Here is a 19,855-nt window from a genome sequence, read left to right as displayed (position 1 = left end):
GGAGACAATAGGGTGAAAAAAAAGACAAATTAAGTATTATGATGATAAGAAAATAAAGTTTTCTCACAGGGGGGGGTTAGTGGAAATGTAGGTTTAGATTTGGAGTGTGAATTTCAGAAAACTTAATTAGAGAAGGGATGCTTTTTCAAGATTTCTCACAAGTCTTGAAAAAGTGCCAGATAGTTCTTGTTTTTTTGTGTGCAAAATTTCATTAAATTCCGATAGTAACAATATTAGCCCAAGTAGAAAAAAATTAGTTTCTCGTCCTAACTTTTTGAAAAAAGGAGGATGAGGGCATTTTTTTTCAAAAATGGCGGATGACCTTTTTTCCCTTCAAAATGGCGGATCCAAAATGGCAGATGAACTTTTTTTTTTTAAAACTACCATCGCTTTCTTCTGATTCACTTTCAACATGGGGGATGTTTTGCTACAAAGTGGCCATCACTTGTTTTAAATCTAGCTATTTAACCTGAATAGGGTACTCATTCAGACAGGAAACAAATACAAAACAAGATATTTTCTGGGATTTTGTTTGTTTTTTTAAACATAATTTCAAAATTAAAACAAAAACCTTTTTTGATGCGGCAGCCAAAACGGATGCGGGCAAGAACGAGAAACTAATATATATTTTTTTCTTGGCCTTACAACTTATCAAATTTGGTATATTTTCAAGATAAGTTTTCTGGAGCTCCAACCGCACATCCTTAACAAAATAGAGAAGCCCCATCCCGTCTTTCTCATCAGACATTGACATTTAAATCATCTTGTAGCTGACATAGTTAGCACAACTGGGGTCACAACCAGCTTTAGTAATCTTATCCATACTTAATATCAGCAATTTAGCGCAACTTTTTTTGCCAGTTACCATGGCAACCAGGCATTAAGCAAAGAAAAGCCTGGACGCATCTACGTCACCGGCTGTTTTGCATTGCTGATGGTGATGGGGTGACTAGGAGCAATATTGAATAACACATTATGTGTAACAACTTTCTGATGGCAAAATGAAGAAAAAATAAAATAATGATTTTGAATATCTAGTTTGCTTTGCTTTAGGCAAGTTTGTCATAGAAACCTGATATAATATGAAACACAAATTTACAGCAATTTAATTTTCACGCCGATATCAGGCTTCTCATAAAATCAAATTTCTCATGAATTAAACTCCTTTTACACACATGATTGACAAAACACTTTTACACGGATAATAAGAGTTGTCTGTAAAATATATCACCATTTGTATTCATGTCCTACAGACATATTATATATATAATAGTTCTTAAGTGACATTTTTTCCAGTCTTTTCATTACAAATGAAATTTCGCTTCATATTCATTTTTTCCCATGCACGTTATTGATGCCACTGTTTCGCTTCTGAATGGATGGATGTCTAGCTTTTTCATTATCCATAATCCTACTGAGGCGTTATTTGTAATGAATCCTGCTAGGGGTGGGAGTTTAGTAATAAATCTATGCTTAATACGTTGCACACAGCTTTTGGCTTCAATATACAAAATACCGACTTTTGAAAAATTTCCACAAAATGTAATGGGCTATTTTAAGAACCACTGACCCAATACTAGGCAGGTTTGGGCTCATTTTAATGAATATTGCACACTGATTCCAAATATGGTATTGCAACTTAAGTAATTTTGAAATTTTTGTAAAAATTTGTGAAAGTACTCGACCCCATTCGCCATCTGCACGACGATGGTTAAAGACATTCCAAAATGATTAGTACATGTGAATTATATTAAACAATTTCTTAAAAACATTGTAGCATCACTCTGTAAATGTTGGAATTCAGCCTTTAAAACAATATGGGTAAAAAGGGGCATTTTCCTATGATCAGGCAAGTAGCTCAGTACATATCAAGGAGTAGAAATACACAGAATTTCAAGAACAATTGTAGTTTTTCTGCTCATATTGTTACTGTGGGTCGCTGTGTGGGTCCCTAGCAGGATGGGGGCATCCTCTTTATATGAAGAGAGTTAGGATAACCTCAGACCTCCAGGTCATTCCTACTTACCAAGTTTGGCTATCGAAGTGATCAAATATTTTAGTTTCTTTGAAGACCGACACAGCCGCTCTCCAATGGTGGTTTTCTAGCACCGAAGTTTTCTGCAAATACAGACAATGTTATTAACAATTTTTGTTTATTTTAGACCAGAAAGTTCAGTATCTTTACCCAATTCAAGTTTTCAAAATTAACATTTCTGATTTCCCCCCTTTCACCTCAAAACATTCGTAATTTGCCGTCAAGTGACGAACTACCATAGCAATAGATTAATACAATTTTGACTATATCGCCCTGCACTACAACGTTCACATGGTACCGATGCATTGAACCATAGATGTCAAAGGAAGGCTGATTACTCGCACCTGTAAGATGAGTATCTTTGAAAAGAGCGGTATTGTATTCAATCTATGTTTGCTGACATACACAGGTGATTAATGCAAGCTGCTTGTAGTGCAGGGCGATCTATTCAAAAATTGTATTAATCTATTGCTATGGTAATTAATCCAATTATGACGTCACTTTGACGGCAAATTTGAACCGTTGGGTAGAAACCTTAGCGTCTAATAATCTAGAAACACTTCACTAAGTTTGGAACAAAAGCGGCTGAGTAATATCAAACTTGAAAATCATGCCAATTCAATTGCTATATATGAGCAATTCCATGGGTAAATATTGAATAACACCTGAAAGCCCTGTGAAGTAAGATCTTTACAAACACTAATGTTGATACATCTCTCAGTGTCTGTTCAGTTAGGACTGATGCTTCACTGTGGAAATGACAAGGATGATAGGTACTGGCATGGCAAGGATGATAGGTACTGGCATGGCAAGGATGATAGGTAGTAGGTACCAACACTCTCGCTAATGGTTAATGATACATAATGATGCATTCAGCAGTTGGCCCCTACATTCAATGCAGTGTTATTCAATTGAAGTCAGAAAGCAATAGCATGTTGTCTTGTAATCAAACAAGTTTACAGGAAAGTGGAATAAAGCAAAAGAATAAGACATATGTGATGTGATCAAGCAAAATCAGTCGGAAGTCGAATATATTGATTTTCAGATATAGCCAAACAAAGACAATAATTTCTTTTGTTGCATATTGTTTTGGAAACACTTCAACTGTTCATATCTTTGGAATTAAATGTTCAATTTCAATGGGGTTTTCAATGGGGTAGCTTTGCAAATACTTTATACAATCATGTAAAAAACTGAAAATTGAATATGCCCGACTTCAGACTGAATTTACTTGATCATACCACATATAGTTGTGCACGTTTGGCTTAGGCTTATGCTCAGTATAAAGGACGTCCCCCTTTAGAGTGTAACAAACTGTTCTGTTCATTGTAGCAACCACCTCACGTAACTGCTGTCAAAGTTCTGAACGAAGGACAGGGCCGCGTTTAGCTAGACTGATTTCAGTGATAAAGCAGTCATGGTTCATACATTTTAAGTGTCTGCAAACAGTTTGCATTCTCATTCATCCCAATCTTTCATGCATGCATTTTCCATTCTTATTACGTTGTGGAGGAATGTAACCGGGAAAGTAACTACAGTACTAATCAAAGGTCTTTGACTCGTATGTTTTGCTGAACATGCGGGCAATTGTCCCACGAATACATGCTAGTACACATGAAATGCTTTATGTAAAGTGATATCACATGATCGATCATCCTACTCCAGTATCCCCAACGTCAACCAGCAGTCACACCAGCTGAAGAAATGAACTCGGATGAGTTTACAATAATTTGTGTGAATAAGTTAAAAATTTAAAAAAATTGTGCAAAGTGACTAACATTTGTACCCTATTGCATGTCTAACTGCAAAGAAGACATATATGCAAGTAAACTTAGTCACACATTTCCCTGCGCATTTGCCTCGCAAACACTTGGGAGCCTGTATGTTTTAGGGTAAGCATGGCAAGAAAAAGCCCTATGTGTTATGTGCCTCACGTTTTACACAACAACAAAAAAGTCAAAGACCTTTGATCAGTCCTACCAACCCCATTCACGATGCTACCCTTGATACTTGGAAGTTGATTGTAAAGATTTTATGTACCAATAAAAATGCACAATTTGACACTTTTTGTTCAATTTTTGTTATTACACATACATTTTGAATTAATGTGTCTGGCAACTGGTAGACAACCTTGAAAACCATTCATCTATGTCCTTTCATAAATATGAAAATAATAAGCGACCCATTTTTCATCATTACGTGCCTGAAAGGTGTACGGCAAAATATGGGCAAGATGCCACTTTACCACTTCACAACATTACATATGATTTCAGACAAAATGTAATTTTTCTCATTTTCAAAAAATTCTTGCAAAACTCATTACCATGCTGCTGATTGGCTCAATAAATCATAATCTTCTTTTTATAACCAATCAGCATGTAGTACTCATGGGAATAGACAGTTGCAAAGCAGCAATATGAGAATGGCATAGGGTAAGAGTGCTCGCCAATAAAAAGGAATCCCCTGTTATATTCAGGCCAAGTGTTTAGAAAATTGCCTGCGTCACTTACACTCATTTATATACACAGGGAAAGGTTAAAAAAGCACGGAGTTACAAACTGATTCCTATTTTATTCTAAATTTAGCACTTGCTGTTTGTTTGATAAGCAAACATGGGTAGCCTCATGTCACTTTTTGAATAATTTCAAAATGTGCTCTCATTCAGAAAATACAGAGCTTTTTGCTCGGCTTACAATAGGCGAAAATTATTCGGTATACCTGCGCCTGACTTTGTGCATGTCATTTTATATCAGTACACTATGTTATGAGTCTCATTTTTTTCCTGCTAATTATAAGCCGAACAAACTTTATTTCGGGGCTAAGGGCTAAAATCCATGAAGACCTTATATGTGAGCCGTCACATCAAAACATACCTCTTAGCAGCTTTTATAGTTTCAAGATATGAAGTAAAATCCTGTGATGTGCAAGGCAAACATTCAGTCATGAGGTAACACTTTCTGATAAGGTTCATATCTCACTTTTGAAAAATGCCTCCCAAGAGGTATGTTTTGATGTGATGGGTCACAAATGGTGAAGAAATGGCAATTATAACAATACATTTGTAGCTGGACTCCATATGGTTTCCCTGCACTTGATTATTTAATATGACCTTGAACTTCAAGAAAATGCTAGTTTGGATGAAACTAAGAAACTCACAAATCAACAGGAAGAAATTTGAAAAGCAGGCTATTATACTGTAAGTCTATGGAGAGCTATATATGGATGGGCACTAGTGAGGTTCAGAGAATTACTGATTACATCAAATATGCAACAACAATAACAACAACAGCTTTTAGTAAATGGGTGTTTATACAAGCAAGCCATCAACATGATGTTGAATTGATAAATCTGCTTTGCACTTTAAAGATTATTTCTATAGGTGAGTTGACCTCAATGTTTATCAACAAAGGCAAGGAACTGGTAAATCGATATGCTTGAGTGAACCCCATGCAACCGCTACACTGTTCAATAGCCTTATTGTGATGTGGCGGGAGTTTTAAAAAACATGAGCCCTGAACAAAATATGATGCGCGCGCATACTGCCAGGCAAAAACCAATGGAAATTGTGATGATGCATGCGCATACTGGCAGGCATCGACGTCAGAAGTCAATTAGCTAGTAGAAGAAGTGTATTGTAAAACAGTAGACAATAATATAATTACCCTATAGAGTTTGGCAAGATGATTTTTTGTTGCTATTAGATACACTTGATTGACTCCGGGATGATCCAAATCGTGTGTGGCCGAAGCCAGAATGGCACCCATGACTTCTGACGGCGTCAGAATTGATTGTATCTGGAGAAGGGGGAAAAAAGTAAATAAGATTAATTGCCAACATGAAGAACAACAAAAATAAACAAATGCAATGAAGATGATGAGATAAAAAGAAGTTCATACTTAAGCTGGGCACAGACTTGGACTGAGCGTGCTGCTAAAGACCAGCCCAAAGAGCTGGACCGAGCACAGCGACAGAGCCTGATAGTAGTGCTATTGGTACTCTGGGGCAGTTTATATTTAGAATTGTACTTTCTAAAAATTTCATTCTGATTTACATCCTTGTACTTGTTGAGCTGAAAAGAAAATGAGATTTTTTAACTAACATTGTCCATGGCATATACGAATGAATAAACTGTTTTGTTATGAACTTCTACCACCTCAAATTCAGAAAAAAATTCAGAACAAAAAAGACCATATAGCCATGACTTAAAGGATGCAAAATCCAAAGCATGTTTATAACAAATTTATAGTATTTGACAAACGTATTTGTGTTTGCTGGGATGTACATCAAGGCAGAATCACGTTTTTTCTACTGGTGTACAGTCTTGAAATTGATTTGATCTGAATTTCATTCACCAGGTCATTCGTGCACAAAGCACAATTTTTTTTAATTTTAACACTTTTTTGAGGCCATAATCGAGTTGAATTTTGGCGTAGAACAAGCTGAAAACAGAGAACAAAATGAGAGAGCCTGGACAATTTGACTGCTCAGTGCTAGAAGTAGGTTAAGTGCAATAGCTGCCCTGTGAACATTTGACAATTTACACACAGTATATTGCACTCATCTGCACATGGCAGCTACATGTGGCAGCTATTGCACTTACCCACTTCTGGCACTGAGCAGTCAAATTCTGCATTGCCATGACAAAAAGGCACAACTGGCACTTTTGGCTGAAATTGAATTCTCACTTTAGACGGTTACAAGTAGTTGGATTTCAAACATTAAACCCTAAATTCAACCCCTTTTAATTTAATTGCTTGTACAAGTAAATGGACGCTAATTACAGGTTCTATACGTTATCTAGATATAATCATATGTCCGTTGTGGCCTTTTCATCATGTTGGGACAGAATGAGAATTTTCTTCAGCACTTCAGGGTATCATTATCATCACAGCTACATAATACAGGAACTGACCATGCGAGCATTGACCAGCACAAATTGCCTATTAGGTAAATAATTTCCGTGAACGAAGAGTTTCATTTGCACACTCAAATCTGGGCTCTTCCATTTCAATTCCATACACTCCATATGGACTTCATGACCATACACGGGGGTGTAGATTTCAAATGGAGTCACTCATTCACGTAACCCCATTTGAAATTCACACACCCTGTTTGGGAGACTAAGGTCATATCTTCCATAGGGGGTGATGATTTCAACGGGAATAGCCCAATTACAAGAACGGCCAAATCGAGGAAAGCTGATCTGTTTATCTTGTACTTGAGTATATTGCCCTCATCATTACACGCACAAACACAGTAGAGAAGGTAAAGTAAAGGCCATTATCCAACCTTGTTCAGTGTACTAATCTTTTTTTAACAATTTACAGAAGAAAAAAATATAAAAATAGTGGGTGTTTACTCATAGAATCCTGACAATTTGTATAGACATCACAGAGCAATGACCAGCCTCTTAGCTTTAACATCTATTTTCTTGCTTTTGAAAATCATTGCTTCTCTTTCTTTTTCTTGTACCATGAGCCTCATTTCCAAAAGGCAAAGTTCAACACCATATTCAACAATGATACCGCAATTGCTGACCTCAAGTTGTAGAGTATGAGTTTCCATACCCAACACATTCAAAGGTCATTCTGTAAGCACACACACATATGGGGGGTTACAGAACTGGGGCCTGAAGGATGAGCATGTTCTTGTGGATTTACCTGTTTTTCTTGGAGGTAGCAATGCATAGCTTGTGTGACGTCTGCTGCGTGCAGAGCATTATGGTAGGGATTGTTGCTATGGTAACCCGTCTCTATTAAAACTGTCAAGAAAGAAAAAAAATATATAAATAATTCAAAACATTTTGACTTTTTTTTATATTTTACCTTACTTATTCACAGATTTAGTCGGGATATATGCAAGTACAATATGATGTGATCATTTTTACGTAAGAGTCTGATTTAAGGTAGATACGTGCATGGATTATGATTTTATTTTCAAACTGCAACCTGTTAGGTGTAAATTGTAACTCTCTCCACGCGGTCAACTGCAGATGACAAGCTTCAGATTTTTTTTTAAATTCAAAAAATTCAGAATTGTAAATGTTCATGACCATATTTAGAATCCGCATGAAAAATGCATCAAAATAAGTACCAACAAGCCTTGTTTTGGTTCAGTGGTTCTTGAGATAGCTCTTGATATTTTAGGAAAATTTGAGACTATTTGAGACTTTTTTTGTCAAAGCCTATGGCTAGCATGTATAGCATTCATAACCCATTTAGGACATGACCTTCATATGAATATATCCAAATTATACTTTTGATTTTACTTGTTTATTACAAGTGGAAATGTAGTAATTATACTTGTAATCCCAATTGTTGACTTGATACAGATATTCCAGTTGAAATCCATACACCCTATGGAAGACATGACCTTAATCTCCCACAAAAGGGGGGGGTGTAGATTTCAAATGGAGTCACCCATCAGGTAACCCCATTTGAAATTCACACTCCCTGTGTGACAGAGTAAGGTCATGTCTTCCATAGGGGTTGTATGGATTTCAATTGGAAAACCCCAATATTTGATGCAATCTAGCAGAATTGAGTCAAATGTTGAATAAAATCAGTTTTGACATCTATAATTACAAGCTGTAATTGCTTTATTTTGCTGCAATTTGTCATCAATATTGAATCATTTAGGTACAAAAATACTCATACTTGAACAATGAAAAAAATCCCAGCATACTTGTTTTGGCTTAGTCTCGATATTTATTTCCCCCCCGGACAAGACCCTCATTCTGCGTTATTACATCACATATCATGTTCCCGTATTCATTGATTTTTAGTGTCAAATATGATGTCATTATGTTTTGTTTCATATAGATTTCACCCATATCACTTTGCATATTTGAGATATTGTCAACCAACTGCGCTCTTGGAGCACAATAGGGTTACTAACCTTTAAAGCAGCACAACTCACAGTGAATAAACTCTACTTAGCACACTAGCTGTGCTCCAGGAGCAATATAAGATATCCAATATAGCTGCCCTGTGAAGTTAGCACACTAGTTGTGCTTCAGCTACACAGTTTGGTTGATCATATATCTCAAATGCCCCAATCATCTCGCCACGCTTGTTTGTTTTCAAAAGATTGTACGATAATTTTGAAAACTACTCAAAATAGTAGAACACAGCTGCTTCATCGTGATGAGACGCTATCATGTTGCATCCTATTATTACGATACACCGTCTAACATGAAATTACTAGTTTAATACACTACACTTATCTGGTCAGTTTCAGAAAAACAAATCATCAGAAATAATTTCTTCAAACTCATTACAAAACATGTGTGTATATAGATCATACTATGAAAAAGTAATGCAGCTGGGGTAAATTGAAGTTTTTCTTTGCTCACCCGGGTAAAAATGTAAGTACAAACGCACCTATTTTAAAACAAGAAGTGACCATGTTTCAGGGTTGTTTTCAGGGGTGTGAGAGGGTTCAGACAAAAAAAAAAGAGGAAAATTACTTTTTAAAAAGCTGAAAAACAGCATAAAATCAGGGTAAAATGCCAAATATGGGCTAAAAATAAAAGAAAACATGTAAAATTTGGCAATAAAAAAAAAGTTGAAATCAGCTTAAGAGCTGAACTCACACCCATGTGGGTTTTTTTTTTTCAAAGTTCAGAATTTTTGGCCTTGAAATTTAAATTTTTGATTTCATGAAGCTTCTGTAGTTAATGCCTGGGTTAAAGAGCAGATTTTAAAACCTGACATCCTGGGTTTGATTCAAAGGAGGACCACTTTCTCTTTCTAAATAGGCTAAAATAGCGAAACAAATGAAACCTTACAAAATTTGTAAAAATTCCAATTTTTTATTAATTTCCAAGTTTCCACCCCACCAAACATCTTGTGTTACTACTGCTAGAAAGCTAACAACATAATCATGGAATGGGCTATTCCATTTAAAATCCACATTGCCCCTGTGGAAGATTTTGGAAATATCATCCACAGGGGGAGTATGAACTTCAAATGGAATGGGCACATTAGCTGCTCCATTTGAAAACCACACCCTCCATGGAAGATTCAGGTTGAATCTTTCTTAAAGGATGTATGAAATTCAAATGGATCTGCCTAATGTGTTCATTCTATTTGAAATTCATACTCCCCCTGTGGAAGCTATTTCCAAAATCATCCACAGGGGGAGTGTGGATTTTAAATGGAATAGCCCGATTCACCGTTGACTTACCTGCTGTTCTATGTACACTAAGAGGATCTAGGTTGAAGTGTCGTATAAGGTCGTACTGGTGAAATAAATGCATAATTACGTTGCGTAATGAATGAGCTGAAATGAAGCAAGAGAACAAAAACAAGAAAGACACGTTAAAGATTTTGTAGATAACTTGTAATCACCACGGTATCACGGTCTTGTTATCGTAAAATTGCATGTCATTGCTAGGGGGCAAATGCTGAGTGCAATGAGCCGATACAAACTTTAACACATTTTTGGAGGGAAACATTTGATGACTCTGATCCAAGTCCTATCTGCTGTTTTAAATGCATCATCAACCTCTTTTATCAGCGCCATGAAGGGACCAAGTATTGTCCGGATAAGTGATAAATCTGGATAAGTGAATTATGTGTGATTGTGACAGCAAAAGATTACTTCTTTGGGGTGGTAGCACTGAAAATGTGAGTTTTCAGCATAAGATGCTGTACACAACAAAGAGATGTCTTAATATGATTCAAAGCATGAAAATAAGTTGCCATGGCATTGCAAACCCCAATTTCCTTTGACATTTATCTGTCACGGACACTGACAGAAAGATCCATAATGAGGTCCAGATAAGGGTGATTGGACTGTACATAAGCCAGCTTCAAGAATGAAGTCCTTGTTCAGGGTGCATCTCCACATCAAGGTAAAGGGGGCGAAGCAGTGTTCACAGACCGGAGTGCCCAGAATCCTCCATGATATGCTGCTATGAGGGGGATCGCTACACCTCCTCCACTGTGAGTCCGTTATCTTCCCAGCACTAAATTAAGCCGGTACCTATTTGTACACCTGTGTGAGGAGAGGCAATAGGGTGAAGAACCATGCACAACACATTGGCACCACAGGGATTCAAACCCACAACCTCAAGCTACCTTTGGGAAAATGAATCTTAGACTGCTGTACCACCTTGTCCCCAGTTTGACAAAAATATTCAAAAACATCCGTCTCCCAAGTAAAAACACAATTCCTACTTGTACTGTGTGTTCACTTGAGTAGAGTGATTTGATTAACCCATCTCTCAAAACACCTGGCCATATCCACCATGATATTTAGTAACAAATGCTGTTTTTTCACAGGGAGGGGGGCAAGTAACTGCATCTGCAATTGGTTTACCTATAGATACTGCAATTCGTAGATTGATTTAATTTACCTATCTCTTAATACACCTGGCAGTATCTGCCATGTTATCTACTACAAAATACTACCTTTTTACCATTTTTTGAAGTCCAATATATGCTGTCATGATAACTCAATATGCTGACGCTTACTTTGAATTGAAGCACATTGGCACATGATCTAAACGCTTCTTCACAAAACACTGCAATTTTCGCAGAGTGCTATGAACTTTGAGAGAAAATGTGCGTAATATGCATAAAATGTTGAGCTATAAATAGGTAAAAGATAAGCTATCAATCAGTGGAAGTGCTACAACCAGATTTTCACATTCTGCCTCACATTGCAAGAAACGCAAGATATGTTGAACTTTAAAGTGCATACTGCATCAAAAATGTCTTCGCAATTTTGTCTAGTGCTTTCAGCTGCAGTGCTGCTATAATGATATTAAAAAGAAATTTTCCCCTTATTTGTGAGGACCTTTGGGACTTGCACATAACCAGAAAATTGTCAGTTTAAAAAAAATTGTATGAAATTGCCCCTTTTTGTACTAATTTTTGACCTTACTCATTAGTACACGTGTACTGAAAGAGGGACAGTAGCTGCACTGGTTATAGTCTTAACCCCCTGGACACTACTGGTTGGTAACTTGAAATGCTCATTCCAATTATGAATAGGCTTTAAACTATTTATGGTCAAACTTGCATTTGCAGATGTTCTTATTAATACCCCCCTTGATTGGTTCAAAATTGGACACAATTTTCATTTTGGCCAATCAGCAGGTAGTTTTCATGCGGAAGGGGACATGCACTAATTAGGTCAAAAACTATAAACGTTAAACATTACAAGCAGACAAATAACCTATTTGTGTCGTATTGTTCAGATTTCTCATATTACCAATCGACCATGAAATTACATTACAACTTAATGGCCTTAATAATCCAAAAGGGGGTGATTCTGGACTGATCGATGCAACGATCAGCTACGTGCCGACGTGCAGGATGGTCGGTCCTAGGATGACGACTCTATCTCATTTTGGAAAATAGTTTGGGGCTATTTACAGCATCACTGATTGAGTGTTCGATGATACACTGTCTGGCAGTGCCCACTCTCTCCTTAAAATTGCTGTTTGCCAAATCAAGTATTTTTCCTTAACAAATCACACACTTTTCGTTTAAAAAAATCAAAAATTGTCATTGTGAGTGGAAATTCTGTTGTACCAAGGTCTACAGGTAATAAGCAGGGATGTAGCTACGGCGGGCGGTGGCGGGCGGCAGAGCCCGGCACTCAGATTTAGAGCCCACCACTGAGAAACAATTTAAGCTCTAGCACCCAGCACTCAAGTGTCAAAAATTGCAAAATCACATAAAATTTGGCCAAATTCAGACAATTGTCAATAAAATTGTCAATTTCACGAAAAATTCCCTCAAATACCACCTGGCACTAAAAAATTTCTAGCTACAACCCTGGTAATAAGCTAACAGTTTGATTAGTATTGCCTTCTCTTAGAGGAGTGTATGCGTGCATCTCTCCCCAGGTAATGTCATATCAGCAGTGAGTCAGTACCAACAATGTAAGTTTTGCTGTGTTTCTTGTGAAAGTCCTCTACCATTATCAGGTCTACCCCTCTTTGTCATCGGCAGGTACTCAATCATCAGTAGTGCCTAAAATGGCATGTTCCTACTCTATCAATACAGAATATACCTTATCACCCCTGTTGGTAAACACTTAGGCATAAGTCAATTCAGCAGAAAGTACCAACATTGCCAGCATTGATTCAGTGTTTCTTGTGATGGCTTATGATGCTGCCAGATCAGTCCTTCTCAGCAGGTAAACACTTAGGGAAAATATGCAAAAAGTACCAGCATTCCCAGTCCTGGTTTTGTATTTCTTATAATGGCTTTAGATTCTACCAGGATATTCATTCATCTACAGTGCCTTGTCTATATATCTGCAAGAGTATGCTTAGTGTCCTCAGCAGGTAAATACTACGTAAAGGCATAAGTCATACTAATTTTTTGTTTCTTGTGATGGCTTTAAGATGTTCAAAGGTGATCTCACCAGTCTGCAGATACTTAATCATCAGTAGTGCCTACAATAGTACGTTCCTTTTCTATCAATAAATAGTGCTTGCTTATCAGCCCAGCAGGTAAACACTCTAGGCATGAGTCAAATACACATAAAGTACTGCATTCAGGTATTTAATCATCAGCAGTGCCTACAATTGTATGTTCCGTTTGTATCTGTAAACAGTATTTGCTTATTGAATATTCTCCTCAGTGGGCAAACACTTAGGCATATGTCATATACTCCCTGTCCCCGCCAAAATGATGAGTACAACATTTCAGTGAACAATGGGATTAGCTAGAGTATACTCATGGGAATCTGTACTGTTTCTCTCATGGAGATCTCAGCTTCCCTCTTTTTCAAAATTGCATAATTTTATAAGAAATACTTGCAAAGTGTAGCTTTAAGTTTAGATCTTTGCTGCACACATATTCTAAGGACACATCAGTCTCATCAGTATCCAGATTATTTAAGCTTGGGCTATATAACCATAAAGTACCAACATTCCCAGTTTTGTGTTTCTTGTGATGACACAAGATGTTCCCAAGTGAACCCAATTTGTGTTATCTACCATTGCTCCATCATCAATTATATCAGTCATGTAAATACTTGCACTGCCTCTACCTGTAATAGTGTTTACCCACCTCCTCAGTCGGCAATCAACCGGGTATAGCAAGCAATCAACCGGGGTTAGGATGCTTTCAAGAGCTCATGCTCTAAGTACCCCTCTGTCTAAACAGTTGGCTATGACTGAACAGACAGTAAGTGCTTCTTTTCACCTCCTTACAGAAAATATCGTAAAAAAAGATTGGGAAATGCACATGTTACGAAACAAAGTCTACAAATATCACTGTGGTGTGCTCCACAGAATTGTTAATTTTCTTCTTAAACTGAGTGTGTTCTAAACCCATGGGACATCATTATGTGACTTGTTCTGATCCAATCAGGCAATTTGGAGCAACATTACACTATTCCATTTGAAATCCGTCATGCCTCTGTCAAAGATTTAAGGAAAGTCTTCAACAGAGGGAGTATGTTTTTCAAATGGAATTGTCTTAGTATTCTGTTCCAATGCAGTAACATCAAGTTAGGACTCTTCAGGCTTAATTTCTCCCATCTTGGGAGCAATTTATTCACATGTACTTGGTTTGTTTTAAAGGTTTGTGACCTGATTGACAACCTCACACCCCTCCCCCACATGACCTCAGCAAAATGCAGATTTTGGTATCAGATAAAATCTCAGATTTTTTCTCATAACCACTGTGAAATTTTAGGTCTCACTTATGTTTTGTTTAGATGGTAGCGGCAACCACCACTGGAAGTGCATTCTATGAGGCTTTATTATATAAATTTTTACTTCTAATACCCAAACTTTTGGAGCATGTAATTCAAAATTTAGAAAGAGATTGTTATAATATAAAGAGACATCGGTGTTACTAATTCCTGAAGCATTGTGGGGCTGTTTTGGTAGTTTTGGGACATGTTGAACTCTGACCTTTTTGAGAAATTGCTTTAATTATTATTCATTCATTTTATTATTGTGCTAATAATATCATTAAAATATTTTTAATAACCAATTTATGAAATAACCATGTTTAAAAAAAAAAGATTTTTAGTAAAACATTTTAAACAATATTTTGTACGCACAAAGAACACAATTTTTTCAATAGGTCAGAGTTCAACATTCAAAACTGCAAAAACTGTCCCACAATGTACTGCAAATTTTAATGACAATTTGGCTTATTGCTATAATGATAAGCCCCAATGCAAGATGGAAAACACAATATAAAAAATATCTTTTGACCCCAAACAAATCAAACTGAGAACCCCTGCTCTATTTGAATATATCAATGTTTGTAATAGGGGCACAAATATGCTGCTCTATATTATTCAGGTAGTATTCGGGTAGTATTCGTACTATACTGAATGTCTAATCCACACTATGAAAGCTCCTTATCCATCTTAAAATAATATTGTGACATCGTCTCTAATGCTCGACCTACTTCCAATCCAAGAGAGAATTATCGCATACAATTGAACTAATTCATTTCCACACTGCAGAGACAAGATGTAATTTCTACGCTCTATGTAGCACTAGTTCCATCTTTTCAGCTTCCGTATCTGACCTTGTTAACAAAATATTGGACTTAACAATACGATAACCATAAATCAACTTGTTCTAGATTTGGCTGACACCCCCTGCTCAAAATTCCCCTTAACCAAGATCCACAAGTGTTTATTTTGTAGGAAATGGTGCAGTTGAAACTGGTGATACCCGTGTCTGTACGTCTCAATAGCTCCCTGACTTTTTTATTTTTGAATGTGTTAAACTAGATTTGACTAAGGAAAGTCTCTTAGAAGTAGGGCATAACAAATTACATTGCCCGAGATTCACACACTATGATTAGCTATAAGATCCGGAGCCAATTATAACTGGTTACCTATCATCAACCAAGACTTGTATTAACTGGGTGGCAAACAATTTCTTTACCTTATGGTTTTGGCACCTGGATATGCTGCCAAGTACCAGGCAGTACTCTGCACCTGGTGCAATGCTATAGTCTATATCTACCTCAAGTCACCAGCACTAGCTTTGAAGTTCAGCCTGTTCTGCGTTAGCTTAGCGTTACTTGGTGTGTGTACATACTTTTACGCGTGATCAACATGCCGCATGTGTACATGCAAGAAACAATGCTAAGCTAACGCAGCACATGCTGAACTTCAAAGCTAGTCCCGGTGACTCGAGGTAGATATACCGACTATTATAGTAGTAGCTAACCTAAGTCTACACTTGTTGCCAAATGCCAGGCAATACTCTGCACCTGATGCAATGCTAGTAGTACCTCACCTAAGTTAGTATAGCATTCCAGTTAGCTCAATCATTAAGGCGCTGGACACTGGTGTGTGAGTACTTAACGGTATGAGGTCGACCCTCCACAGTGTCTATTTCTGTTCTCATGAAAATCATGACTTCTCCCTCGTCCGAAGGGTCGCTAGTCTGAAGGTTCTCTAGTCCAAAGGGTCGCTAGTCCAAAAACCAAATTAAGTTTGCTAATCCGAAGGTTCTCTAGTCCGAATAGAATAAGAGTTAGGGTTAGGGTTAGGGAGCCTTATTCTATATTCCGACTAGAGAACCTTATTCTCTAGTCGGAGGGCACGGTGGCTCAGTGGTTACGGCCTTGGACTCATAATCTGAGAGCTTGCTTTACGTGCGTGAGTTCGAGTCCCCGTCCCGCCACCGTGTTGCGCCCTTGGGCAAGGCGCTTTGTCTCGCTTGCTTCACCCCACCCAGGTGCAATGGGAAGCTGTTAGGGGTAGTCACAGTAGTTGTACTGATGAACCCTGCGCCATTTATAGGCAGCAAACGTGGTTCCGACATATTCTAATAACGGCGGAATAAATGTAAAGCGCTTTGAGGCTGTTTACGGCATAAAGCGCTATATAAATATCTACATTTATTTATTTATTTATTTATTTATCATTCAGACTAGTAAACCCAGACTAGAGAACCTGATAGTTGGACCAGCGAACCTTTTCAGAATTTGGACTAGTGGTAAATTGCATGTTCGGAATAGCGAACCTTCAGACTACGTAGCTTTCGGACTAGGGAATCTTCGGAGTAGAGAGTTGTCGCCGAAAAAATGAGTGAGCTTGAAATCCCCTTGGCAAGGAACTTACTGCTAATTGTCCCATTGTACCCGTACAAACCTCAAGGAGCTGATCCTGGCTGTGATGGTTATTTTATAATGTAGGCTAACTAGGGATCTGTGCCTTTTTAGAGCTGCATCCTTCAATGATATGCTTAATGATTTATAATGGGTGTCTTGGGCCAAGTGATCAGTGACTTTACTGTAAAGTGCAATATTCTTATGGAATTGAACTGTTTTTTCTTGTGATTTTTCACACAAATTGCACACAAAAATCTTGATAATGAGTATTGAATCATGTGGTGAAAGTCCTCTAATCCATTTAGCATCTTAATTTGGCAAAAATGTTGCATTTTATCTATTCCTGCTACAAACCAAAAACAAACCAAAAACAAACCATCACTTCCCACATTTCAGAGGCATTTTAGATGAGTAATCACCCGTATTCTACATTTCATATATATTTCTCAGAATTTTATCAGCAGACAAGACATACAGCGCTGAAACTTGATAAATGTATCAATAACGAGGATTTTACGGCTTAACAAGAACAGGGATTGCTTTAATGACAGTCAATATAATATCACACTGTGAAGAATTATGGCGAGTACTTTAGAACAGGACCATTAGCGCATACATGCGAGCGTTTTAGATAGATTGAGTTACCACGGCAATGATGCATTGATTTAGTCATCAATCAAGCGACGTAAAATGGACTCTTCCAGTTGAAATACATTCACCCCATGTGGAAGATATGACATTAATGTTTCACACAGGGAGTGTGAATTTCAAATGAGGTTACCTGAATGGGTGACTCCATTTGAAATCTACACCCCTTGTGTGGGTGATTAAGGTCATGTCATGTCTTCCATAGGGGGTGTATGGATTTCAACTGGAACAGCCAAATGGTGACTGGTGCTAGTGACTGATTCTGGTTTGATGACCACATTATTGGCTGTTACCGCTGCCATTTATATCATCACTCTCTTGCAGGGAATCGGTGCAGAAGAATGATGCATCAATGTGTGCGGGCATTATCTTTTAAAATAAAAATAACACACTGATGAAACTGCTTGTCATAATTCCAGCTATGATGAGGAATTAAGGATACTCAGGTCTTATTATCACCCACGATTCATGTACCATAAGATCCTGATCCAATCTTTAATACTTTCATAACCCTATGAGAACTACCTGCCTATTGGTCAGAAAGAAGTTTTCATTGGACCAATCAGCAACATTGTTAGAATAATTTCACCACCTAAAAAAATTGGGGTGAATTATTTGATTGGTGATTTTCACTTTAAAAAGTGAAGATATCACGTAATTGACCAATCAGAGGCAATATAAGATCGACAGGTAGTACTCAGGGGGATAACCCTGATATTACAATAGTATGGGATCTCTACAAAGTCCACCCAAAGAAAGGGGGTGCTGCAAAATGTGTGCAAAACACACTCTGGCAAGAAGAAACATTCACAAGTGAGATGCGGGGTAGATGCAGTCTGTGCAGACACAAGTCTGACCCATATGTTTCTAAGTGATTCCAAGCTCCACTGGATAGATAGCAGCAGGACATTATACCTTCACAATGGACCCTTACGGCCTCATCCCTATGGAATAGTCCAATAACCTCAATTAAACAATCATAGTGCAAAAATTTGACCTCAAGTTGCAGAGTTTTTGTACCCAAATTTCCAAAGGTCCTTCAATGAATATGCAAATGTATTGGGGTTAAAGAACTGTGCCCTGATAGATGAGCATGTTGTGGATCCCAGTGCTTGCTTGCGATTTCATCTGCAACAGTCTACTCACTCTGCCTCTTACCTTTAAGGTCTTAATTATTGTCCTCAATACACAGATATACAAAAAAAAGACAGTCTAGACGGAAGTAATTATTCTGTCGATCTTGGGATTGCCTTACTCTTTAGACCTGGATTGAAACTTTACATTGGTGGAGTAAATAGGGATATTACAGTCTGTGTTCATTCTTTCAGGTATTACACAATATATTGTAATTTTCTTGAACAGAAATTGAGAGAATATCAAATTGCACAATACTTTATAAGTTGGAAGTTTTCTGTCAACTTTCCTATTCACCGCAACATCAATCTTTCACTCCAGTGTTCAGAGGGAGGTTGAGGAATAGCCAAGTTTATGACAACACTGCCACCGACAGAGTCTATGCATTCTAGATGATCCATTTAGTGTACTTACCCCCTGTGACTTGATGTAAGTGAAATATGTTGAAATCCCAATGATTCAGCCTATTCAATAATTGCTGCACAGAAAAGAGAAAGGAAAAATTTTGTATATGTTATGATGGGTTTACTAAAACATTTGTGCATTTCCCCTTCATTTTAAAGAAAAACCTGGACCCGTAGAATGATTTGTCATTGTTTCCGTGACCCTAAGTATGGGCACACACACCCCACAGGTATTCACCCAACACCAAAACGGGAATCGATGCTGGAGCAATGAACGTGAACATATTTTATTTCTGATTTCGGCTGCCTATCCAGGGACATACGTTTCAAGCATATGATACAATGATACACCAGGGACTGAATTGTTTTATCACTAAAAGGGATACAATCTCAAACATGTTTTTAAGTTAGTTGCAGCCCACTGCACATACCAGGGAAATGGGGATAGTCACCAGGTTGGAATATAATTTTCATAAAGATATCCATGTTCAAGAGTAATTACATTTCCGCACATTAACCTCTCAATTATCTTGAAGTATGTCATCCACTGTCTGCCAGAACTTAATCAATTAATT

General features: G+C 37.5%; 1 protein-coding gene across 1 annotated transcript in view; it reads right to left on the bottom strand.

The window, feature by feature from the left end:
• LOC140166269 (uncharacterized) overlaps positions 1-19,855 on the bottom strand; it is a 299,796-nt gene that overhangs the window by 23,429 nt on the left and 256,512 nt on the right. The window contains exons 5-9 of the mRNA XM_072189677.1: positions 19,291-19,354; positions 10,223-10,318; positions 7,696-7,796; positions 5,698-5,829; positions 2,027-2,118 (exon numbers count right to left, since the gene is read on the bottom strand). Coding sequence (XP_072045778.1) covers positions 2,027-2,118; positions 5,698-5,829; positions 7,696-7,796; positions 10,223-10,318; positions 19,291-19,354 — 485 coding nt within the window. The remainder of the gene's footprint in view (positions 1-2,026; positions 2,119-5,697; positions 5,830-7,695; positions 7,797-10,222; positions 10,319-19,290; positions 19,355-19,855) is intronic.

Source organism: Amphiura filiformis, chromosome 12 (genome assembly GCF_039555335.1).
Source record: "Amphiura filiformis chromosome 12, Afil_fr2py, whole genome shotgun sequence".
NCBI classification, from domain to species: domain Eukaryota; kingdom Metazoa; phylum Echinodermata; class Ophiuroidea; order Amphilepidida; family Amphiuridae; genus Amphiura; species Amphiura filiformis.
This window is presented reverse-complemented; position numbering and strand designations above follow the sequence as displayed.